We start from the raw sequence: 11,321 nt of genomic DNA, 5'->3' as shown, positions 1-11,321 counted from the left end.
CTCATTCTTTTGTCAATTATCTTAAATTAAAAATTGCTTAGTTAATCATAGGTTTCTTATATCAGGGAACACATGGTTTTTAAACTATTTGAGCCCATGCCATGTTTTACAGGTGCTCACAAAATGCCCCAGTGCAATAAAAATGTTGCATCCAGTATATATTTCTCAACTGGATTAGTAGATTAAAATGTTAATTGTTGAAAAGACACAAAATATAGTTCAAGTAGAAGTCAGAAGCAATTCTGGACTCAATTTATTGTAAATAGGCAACTTGGACAGACACTAGTAAAATATATCAGATGCTAAAAACCACGTGTCAATTATTCATTAAACTATATATGGCTGCTGCCTTAATGCAGTGGATGCACAATTTAGGTAAACTAAGATTCTAACTTGAGTTCTGAAATATCTGGGTACTTAAATTTTAGTTTTTAAAAATCATTAGGCTAATGGCTGATGCTTGGGCAGAATTCATTATTAGTGAAGAGGAGGAACTTCTTCACTCAAAGGGTGGTGAATCTCTGGAATTCTCTGCCCGTTGAAGTGGTGGAGGCTACCTTGCTAAATATATTCAAGACACGGGTAGATAGGTTTTTGGTAGGCAAGGGGATTAAGGGTTTTGGGGAGAAAGTGGGAAAGTGGAACTGAGCCACTTCAGATCAGCCATGATCTTATTAAATGGCGGGGCAGGCTCGAAGGGCTAGATGGCCTACTCCTGCTCCTATTTCTTATGTTCTTATGTTTTCTGTGTTACAACATTCATTGTAAAATTAGATTCTCTAATCAATGAAGCACAAGTGAGGCATTTCTAATCTTAATATGGAGCTCAGAGTTCCTCAAATGAATGGTTCACATCAGTAATATAGAGTACTTGTAATCATGCTAATTAGTATCACGAATGGCTACAGTACATTTAACTTGAATACCAAATACTATTTTATCCAATTAAATCCCATATCCATCTATAGATCTATATTTTCAACTACTTTGTAAATAGTTTAGGTACTCCTGTGGGACACAGTAGGCGGTGTTGCAAATATCGTTGATTATATTGTATTATGAAAATTAATTTTCAAATACAGACCAAGGTTTTTTTCTCTAAACTGCTTGAGCTTTCTCTGGTTCTCTGCATCAGTTTTATCTTCATTCACACATTGCTTTAAGAAAACCAATTGTGACCGGATACAGTAATTAAATAATTATAGCTGCTGAGAATGTGAAAATTAAATAGTGCAAGGATTTTTACTGTAACGATACACTTAAAGCCCATCATGGAATCCATGGTTTTAAAGCTTTGATTTTTTTTAAAAAGTTGGACACTAATTAAAAGAAAAACTGAAAAAGGAAACTAAGAAAGCAATTTTATTGTACCAGTTTGAGGAAAGACTGAAATTTTGATTGGATTATACACACACATGGTCAAGAATAAGCAAACCTATAGTTGCTGCAGCTGTTTTTGTTACTTGAAAATAATATTAGTGGATCTACACCATCCAGACTACGTTGAAGAGGTTCTGAGTTGTAACCATTTTTGGTTTAGACCATGCCAGTGGAATGTTGTGCACTGCTGTCAGCTGACAATCAGGTTAAATGCCAGAAGAGCTGAAATATTTTGCAAGGAAGAACGCTCTTAAGGACTACATGACTTAGATTGAGGAAATATATGCTGGATGAACTGCCTAGCTTAATATCTGTTCCAGTTGTATCTGCTATTTGTTGTGCAATTTATAGTTTATAAGTGACTGCAATTTGCCCGTTAGTGTTTAACTTGTGTTGATTCAGCGTTTTAGAATATAGGGTGTTAACTTTGTTTGACTTGTATAGTGAAAATTCTTTTGTTTAAATCATAAAATCTTGTGGCTTATTCTTTCAGCTAAGTAACTTTGAAGAAAATCTGAAATCCCAGTTACAAGTCTTAACCAAGATCATAACAAGCCTTAAATCAATCCCTCAGTCTCAGAAACTACTGAATTTAAAACAGCCAGTAACAAACAATTCCAAAAGTAGTCAAATTATTTATTTAAAACAAAATGATTTGACACAACTAGCTTTTATCTTGTAGATCTAAATATTCTCCATAAAAGAGTTTAATATCAAATAAATTTAAGACAATAAGTTTGTGCCAGCAAAATAGAAAGTTCTACATTTAAAAAAAGTAAAGATGCTAACGTAAGCCATGTTGAAAATTGTAGCTAGAGTTCGTAGTCCAGACTGCAATCATGTCAATCATTATCTGCGAGGTCACTCTGTTCAAAATACCTGAAAACATTAACATAACATTTACATCGGGATATTAGCAAAAGTTACAAATTGAAAATAAATTCCCCATTATCTATCACAATTCATTACAAATAAGGATGGCCATTTGTTCCATACAAATTTATCCAGAAAGAGCCTAAACTTCTATTGTACTATATTCTGGCTTCACTGCTTTGCAACTTTAAATATGGAGAAGAAAATGGAGCACCTGTGCTGTTTCAGAAGCCTGCCTGTCTGTGTTTGTGTCTTCTGCTCATCAGTATTCATAAACACAATAATTTCATATTGCTCAAATGTCAATCAATTAACCAATCTTTACATTATTCTGTTATATTCTCCTCACAGCTTACTTTCCCCACCTAGATTGTAATTAGCCAAGGTCCAGGCACAGACCTTATCCACTGCCAACCCCTCCACACCCACACACAGTATTTTCAAACCTTGCCGACGTGACGTGGGTGAGGTTTACGACAGTGTTCACCCAAATTGGATTGAGGGGGGCACAAAGGTAAGCATAGGCCTCGAGGGAGAATTACATGCTCGGGCACAGACTGGCACAATGTCGCATGGTGGGGAATGTGGACTGGGAGAGAGAGGAAGGAAACGCTGCCAATTTGTTTTGGGGGGGGGGGGGGGAGGATATATTTTTTGCTTTTTAAAAATTGCATCTAATTTCTGTGCATCATGGCTTTGCTGCAGTGTTTAGGCCCTAGCCCTCACACTCTCATGCTTTTTTGTGACAAAGTGCCACAAGATCTGGAAAAACCTGCCCGTTTCTGTGGAGAGCATCATGACAGTTTTCAGACAGATCCTGGCACTGCCAGATTTTGGTAAGATTCCAGCCAACCTGTTTTAAATGCCTTATGGTAAACCAAATCTACAATATCCACGGTTCTCTCTCATCTTCTGTTTATAATGTCAAAAAGCTCTAATAGATTTGTGGAACAGTTTCTTTTTAAGAAAACCACATCGATTCTGTCTAGCAATATTGTGATTTTCCAAATGCCTTGTTACCATGTCCTTAATCAAAGATTCTGATATTTCCGCATTACTAATGCCTTGCTAGTTGCCTATGGTTTCCTCTTTTCTTTGTTTCTTGCACTTGATTAGCTTCATTTATACTTTATAAATTTACCACTGAAACATGAATAAAGTTATTGCAATGTTATTAAAATAAATAGAAAATACAAATACTGACAAAGTTCTGCTAGTACATCTTTATATGGATGGGAGATACTCCTCAGTTGAGGGGTAAGACTCCCCAATTTGGCAAACTCAAGCACGCAGAGGTGAAGTTGAAAGAAAGTTTCCTAAATACCTGGCAACTAAACAAATTAGTAAATTCACTGCTGACAATTCTGTATCTTCTGGATTTTCCTAAAAGAAAAATGAGTAAAAACATAGTACATTAGCAGATGGTTAGGGACTTGTGAGAAAGAACACACTGGGAACAAAGTTAAACACGTCTGTGCGGCTGGTCATTTGAACTTTCTCCAGCAAAGGTTGATGATTTGAACAACCACCTTTCTTGGCTGTGTAGATGGAAGATCAGGTAGCAAGAGACAGTAGCTTTAAAATAAAAGGCAGGGTAAACTTGTCCAGCTCTTCCCTGCCATTCTCCAAAATTACAATTGTTCAGCACAGGGTGATCTGTAAATTATTTTGGTAGTCATCTTCCATTGTACAAAAGCAAAAAGGCCATTGTCTCTAGCTAAAACAGGATGCAGGTTGCTATGTATGACAGCACCTGACATCTTCTATCCACCATTCTATGAAGCACAACTCCTATCTGCAAAGATGATAAGCAAACCATCAACCAAAGGCCATTTGACTTTTTGTTCTGAAACAAAGTTTCAGAAGGAACAGTACCTCTGTTTACAATATATATAAAAAAAAATCGACAAATAGATTACCGTCACACCACCAACAGTGTCCATACTACTTTCAAGAAGAAACAATCGTTGAAGCATCCTTTATCTTTCTAAAGTGCGTAATGAAAACAATTTTGAGGAATGAACAAAGTGGTGCAAATGGTTTAACTGGCTAAGATGATGTGGAGATGCTGGCGTTGGACTGTTATATGCTGTTGTGTTGTTATATGCTCTGTCTGAGGCCAGAACTCTTCATTCACCTGATGAAGGGGCAAACCCCAAAAGCTTGTGAGTTTACTATCAAATAAATTGGTTGGACTTAAACCTGGTGTTGTCAGACTTCTTACTGTGTTAACTGGCTAAGGCAGAAGCAGCTGATTCGTTCAGGCCAGGAAAGTGCCAAGTTCAATCCTACATCTGGAGTTTGTCACGTGACCTTAGTTTGAATGGCAGGAAGGCACTATAAATAGAATTCAGTGTTCATGAGTTTCAGTAAGACATAATCCAAACAATCCTGATTGCCTGTTGGAAACATGACAGCAGACACTGTTGAAGATTGGTTCAAGCTCAGTTGTAATACCCCAGCTGTCATAAAAACCATTGATGCACATTGTCTAGATTCGTACAAGAGGAACGGCCATTTGGGAGGGTGACTATTGAAAATATACGACAAAAAAACAAATAACCTCAGGGAAGGGAGTAAATTTAAAAGAAAAAGAATATGGGCTTGGATAAAAAAAGTTCTGATTTCCTATTTATCATTACTGATTGACAGAACATCAGACATATTCTAGTTCTTTTACTCTGCTGAATCGGTTGCATCAATCTCATCTACTGCATTGCCATCACATCCGTTGTGTGGCAATAAGTTTGTTGCTTAGTCTCCTGATGGCAGTGTCCAGATTTATATGATCTCTACTGCAATAGATAGCAATGACATAATGCACCGAAGCTTCTATGTACTGGCCCTAGAGAAATACAATGACAACTCACACCTGCAACAACATCTCCAGAAAATAACTTCAGTAACTGCATTTTTGGCCTTGCAAGATGGAGAAACAATACTTACTGGTGCACAGGTTGGATACTGTGCCACACAGCCACACTAAAGTGACCCATTTCAGCAATGAAATGGAGCAAGGAGGATGAAATTCAGTACCGAATGAAACCATTTCAAAATTTCATGCATTTACTATATTTCCTTTAAAAAAAAAACCCCCATATACTTACTAGCCTGGCACGAACTTCAGAACATCTTCTGGCCAGCTGTCGAATAAGAGAATGTGCCTCAGGTAGTAGTGGCTTTTCTATGCAGGCTAACAATGCATACAACCATCTGCCCTAGGAAAAATTGAAACACAGCACTGACACAGCAAGCTACACACATTTTTATAATGCAAACTAACCAGACCATCCTTAGGAGTATAAGAACATAATATAACATAAGAAATAGGAGCAGGAGTAGGCCATCTAGCCCCTCGAGCCTGCCCCGCCATTCAATAAGATCATGGCTGATCTGTCGTGTCTCAGTTCCACATCCCCGCCCTCTCCCCTTAACCCTTAATCCCCTTGCCTATCAAAAACCTATCAACCCGTGTCTTAAAAATATGTAGCGAGGCAGCCTCCACCACTTCAACGGGCAGAGAATTCCAGAGATTCACCACCCTTTGAGTGAAGAAGTTCCTCCTCAACTCCGTTCTAAACCGCACCCCCCCCCCTTTATCTTGAGGCTGTGCCCTCCAGTCCTACTGTCCTTTCTGAGCGGGAAGAGCCTCTCCACCTCTATCCTATCCATCCCATTCATCATCTTATATGTCTCAATGAGATCTCCCCTCATTCTTCTAAACTCTAACGAGTACAAGCCTAGTTTATTCAGCCTCTCCTCATAGTTCAACCCCCTCAACTCCGGTATCAGCCTAGTAAACCTCCTCTGCACTCCCTCCAAGGCCAAAATATCCTTGCGTAAGTGCGGCGACCAAAACTGCACACAGTACTCCAGCTGCGGCCTCACCAGTGCCCTATACAGCTGCAGCAAGACCTCCCTACTTTTATATTCAATCCCCCACGCTATGAAGGCCAGCATCCCATTTGCCTTCCTGACCACGTGCTGCACCTGTAGGCTGGGTTTTTGCGACTCATGCACAAGGACCCGGAGGTCCCTCTGCACCGTCGCATGCTGCAGTTTTTCGCCAAGTAAGTAATAGTCCTTCCTACCATTATTCCTACCAAAGTAGACAACCTCACATTTGCCAACATTAAATTCCATTTGCCAGTTCCTGGCCCATTCACCCAGCCTGTCTAGATCCTTCTGCAGACTCTCCACACCCTCCGCACAATTTGCCGTTCCACCAATCTTGGTGTCATCAGCAAATTTCGACACCATACACTCGGTTCCCTCCTCCAGATCATCTATATAAATGGTAAATAGCTGAGGCCCTAGCACCGACCCCTGGGGCATTCCACTAGTCACCAACCGCCAATCCAAATAGCACCTATTGACCCCCACTCTCTGCCTCCTATTTGACAACCAATCCTCTATCCACGCTAACACCCTACCCCCAACTCCATGCCCCCTGACCTTCTGTAATAACTTCTTGTGAGGCACCTTATCAAACGCCTTCTGAAAATCAAGAAAGACCACATCCACCGGCTCTCCTCTATCCACCGCCCTAGACACATCCTCATAGAACTCCAATAAATTCGTCAGACACGACTTCCCCTTAACGAAACCATGCTGCGTCTGCTCTATCAAACAATTCTCCTCAAGATGCCTCGCTATTTTCTCCTTGATTACGGATTCTAACATTTTACCTACAACAGACGTTAAACTAACTGGCCTATAATTCCCTGCCTTTTGCCTGCCACCCTTCTTAAACAACAACGTAACATTAGCCGTTTTCCAATCTTCCGGCACCTCCCTGGAATCCAGCGACTTTTGGAAAATAATCACCAAGGCATCCACTATCACCTCCACCATTTCTTTCAGAACCCTTGGATGCATTCCATCCAGTCCTGGGGGCTTGTCCACAATCAGTCCCTCCAGTCTGTCGAAAACTGCCTCTCTAGTAACAATAATGTCATTCAGGCCCTCCACTCCTACCATCTTTCCATCGCTAACACCTGGCAAATTATTCACGTCCTCCTCCGTGAAGACCGAAACAAAAAAGTTATTCAAGGCCTCTGCCATTTCCCCATCCCCTACCACTAAGTCCCCCTTCTCATCCTCTAAGGGTCCAATGTTCACCCTAGCCAGCCTCTTCCTTTTTATATATTTATAAAAACTCTTGCTATCCTTTTTTTATATTAAGCGCTAGCCCAGCTTCATAGTTTATCCTACCCTCCTTTATCAACTTCTCTGTCATTCTTTGTTGACATTTAAACCTCTCCCAATCCTCTTCTCGCCCACTACTCTTAGCTACTCTAAACGCATCCGCTTTTAATTTAACACTTTCCTTCACCTCCTTCGTTATCCACGGCTGATTATCTCTCCTCCTACGATCCTTTTTAACCATCGGAATAAATTTCTGCTGAGCACCAAGAAAGATCTCCTTAAAGATCCTCCACTGTTCCTCAGCAGACCTACCTTCCAACGCGCTCCCCCAATCAACATTCGCCAATTCCTCTCTCATCCTACCGTACTCCCCTCTGTTCAAACAAAGGACACACGTCCGGGAACCCACTTTCTCCCCCTCCATCTGCATCAGAAACTCCACCATACAATGATCACTCTTTCCAAGAGGATCCTTCACCACAAGGTCCCTAATTCTACCCACCTCATTACATAACACCAGATCCAAGATAGCTTGCTCCCTCGTCGGCTCCAACACACACTGTTCAAGGAAACTATCCCGGCAGCATTCCAAGAACTCTTCCTCAAGCCCACCGCGTCCAACATGGGTCGACCAATCAATATGTAGATTGAAATCCCCCATAATTATCGCCGTTCCATTCCTGCACGCCGCATTTATTTGTGCGTTAACAGCCCGCCCCACCTCCAGATCATTATTTGGGGGCCTATAAACGACACCCACCAGCGTCTTCCTCCCTTTGCTGTTCCTAATCTCCACCCACAACGATTCCACTTTCTGCTCTTTGGTTCCTATATCATCCCTTACTACCACCCTGATGCTATCCTTAATCAGCAGAGCTACACCCCCCCCCCCCTACTTTCCTCCTGCCTATCCTTCCTAAACACTTGATACCCCTGGACATTCAGCTCCCAGTCCCTGTCACCTTGCAGCCACGTCTCTAATGGCCACCAGATCATATCCATTTGTGCTGATCTGCGCCACCAGCTCATTCACTTTATTCTGAATGCTTCGTGCATTCAGATAAAGTGCCTTTATCCCAGCCTTCACCTGTACCCTATTTGCCAGAACGCCACCAACCATACTCACGCCCCCTACTCCTTTTATTATTGGGACATCCTTGGCCTCTTCCCTTACCTGTACCTTCTCCTTTACTTTAGGCCCCGTAATGTCACCTGCCCTCGCACCCTTCCCTCCCCCCCAATTAGTTTAAAGCCCTATCTACACTGTTTAATTTTGGCATTAAATGGGGAATAGATACATTATAGTTGGTTCAGAGAAAGCAACACATTGAGAAAGATTAAATGCTCTGAAGCTCCAGGATCCAACTGGGTGGTAGTCAGAGAAATCTAACCATGCTCTTCACAACAGTGTTGGAGTACCATCCACTGAGAATTTTTGCTAGTGTTAGGATCCCACAATGGAAAACAATATGATCTAGATGCAACAGAAGAAAAGAGGCACTAGATTTTGCTTTCTACAAAACATCTAATCCTTTTTTAATTGCTGTAATCAATGTGGCATCAATCATTGCTTGTGACAAAAACTTACCAACCACACTCCAATGACTGCAAGAATCTACAATTTTACAAGGCAAGATCTTATTGAGATCAGCCAGCTGATCTCAAATTTATAAACTGTGAAAAAACGTTGTTTATGCCTTTTACCGTTTTGAATACCTCTATAAAATCCTCCTCGATCTTAGATTGAGCATATACAATCCATGTTGTTTTAGATTTTCCTTATAACTCATGCCAATCATATTATACTGGTAAGTCTTACGAGGTGAATCCAGAATATTAGATCAAGGTAAACTCAAGTCAGAATACATTTAAATTAGTGCACAGTAAATAAAAAAAAATATACATTTACACCCAAAAGGTGAATCCCCACAGTGCAGAAGGGCATTCAGCCCACAAAATCTGCACAGACAACAATCCTTAGCTTAATAATCCCATGTATTTACTTGTAAATCTCTCTGACATTAAAGGGGCAATTTAGAATGACCACTCAACCTTGCACAGTAGCTTCACTGGAATATAACGTAAGCCTACTGTGACACTAACAAATATATTTTTGCTTTATCTTTGGACTGAGAGGGGAAACCGGAGCACTCGGAGGAAACCCTGGCAGGCACAGGGAGAACATCCAAACTCCACACAGACAGTGACCTGAGGCCGGGATTGAACCCAAGTCCCTGGCGCTGTGGGGCAACAGTGCTACCCACAGTACCACCCATTGGAGACCATTCTGCCCATCAAGTCTGCACTGACAACAATCACTGTAACCCTATGTATTTACCCTGCTAATAAAAGTATTTGGAATGATCTACTAGGTGAGTCAAAGACATTAGGAAAGTTAAAACGAAGTTGGATACAAAGCGAATTTGGATGCACCAAAATACATTTTCCTTATTGCTACAGCATTCTTATTAGTCTTTTCTCCCATGGAATTGTTTTACTGGTGTCTGTTGAGAGTTCTGATCATGTGAGGTTTGGTGGGATTTTTCAGTCTGCAAGTGTTCTGTAAGCAAGGCCTGTTTTCATAGTTATTACTGTTCAACTTCTTTATACAAAGATGATCATCCTTTAATCCATTTGATGACTATTTGTGGTCAAGTAGTCTTTTGGCTACAAGGAGAAAACAGCAAGTGAAGAGAAAACAAAGTTTTTCAATGTTTAACATGGCAACAGGAGGTTGCACTGTAGTGAGTCGCTAGTTTACATCACGGGTTTATTTTTTGGAATTTCAGGTATGTTTAGGGCAGTTGGAACTTTTGACAACAGAAGTGAGGACTGAGCGGAATACATGGAGAGGTTGCAACATTTCTCTTTAGCAAATGGAACAGAAAAGGAGGCAAAGCAATGCTCGATTCTCTTCATGTGTATGGGTCAAAGAGGGATGTGACTATGCCACAGAAAGAAGTCTCACAACACCAGGTTGAAGTCCAACAGGTTTATTTGGTAGTACAAGCCACAAGCTTTCAGAGCGCTGCTCCAGCATTGAACTGGGGTGAGATCAAGCACAAAGGGACTGATGATCTTGCTTAGTAGTATCCAGACATGTTCCAGGGTGAACTGAATACTCTGAAATTATATTCTCAGGTAATTCCTCACTTTTTCAAGCCCAGGACTGTAACCTAGGTCACGAGGAGGAAAATGGAGGAGGAACTGGAATGGCTGCAAAGGCTCGGAAACATTGAACCTATTCAGTTCTCTCACTGGGCAGTTCCAATCAATCCTGTTCTTGAAAATGACGGTCTGGTACAGATATGCGATGATTACATATTCACCATTAACCGGGTTTTCCAAGTTAGGTGCTTATTCATTACCGAGGGTGCAAGATTTATTTTCAACTCTTGCGGGAGGCAAGACGTTTTCAAGGATGAGCCAGGCACATCAACAACTCATTCGAGAGAAAGATTTGAAGAGAAAGAAAAACTATCAAAACGCATAAAGGGTTTTTAAGTATAATTATTTGGTTTCCGGCTGATCCTCTAGTTCAGTGATCTTTCAAAGGACAATAGATAACCTGGTAAAGGAATTGTTCAGATTGTGGTCTGCTTGGATGACATCTTGATTATGAGGAAGATTGAGGAGGAGCATTAAAGCAACCTGGATCAAGTTTTAAAAAGACTTTTAGAGGTGGGTTTGCGTCTGACGAGGAGCACGTGCATTTTCCAGGCAAAGTGTAGATTATCTGGGTTACAGAATCAGTGCACAAGCCTCATCTCTTGTAAGAGAAAATTTGAGCTATTAAAGGAAGCTCCAGAGCCCAGGTCATTTTTAGACTTAACAAACTATTTATGGAAAGTTTTTGCTAGACTTGTCAGTGATGGTTCATTGTATCTACTTCTGCACAAAGAAACCAAATGAAAATAGCA

General features: G+C 40.8%; 1 protein-coding gene across 2 annotated transcripts in view; it reads right to left on the bottom strand.

The window, feature by feature from the left end:
- Nucleotides 1–230: 230 nt before the first annotated feature.
- gemin2 (gem (nuclear organelle) associated protein 2) overlaps nt 231–11,321 on the bottom strand; it is a 34,627-nt gene continuing 23,536 nt past the window's right edge. For both annotated transcript variants that reach the window (XM_080202801.1, XM_080202802.1), the window contains 3 exons: nt 5,361–5,471; nt 3,578–3,636; nt 231–2,259 (listed from right to left, as the gene is read on the bottom strand). In XM_080202801.1, the coding sequence (XP_080058927.1) occupies nt 2,223–2,259; nt 3,578–3,636; nt 5,361–5,471 (207 nt within the window). In that variant the 3' untranslated portion in view covers nt 231–2,222. The remainder of the gene's footprint in view (nt 2,260–3,577; nt 3,637–5,360; nt 5,472–11,321) is intronic.

This window comes from Carcharhinus amblyrhynchos, chromosome 14, assembly GCF_965287045.1.
Source record: "Carcharhinus amblyrhynchos chromosome 14, sCarAmb.v2.hapA, whole genome shotgun sequence".
Lineage (NCBI taxonomy): Eukaryota > Metazoa > Chordata > Chondrichthyes > Carcharhiniformes > Carcharhinidae > Carcharhinus > Carcharhinus amblyrhynchos.
Note: the sequence above shows the minus strand (reverse complement) of the source record. Positions and strands in the feature narration are given on the sequence as shown.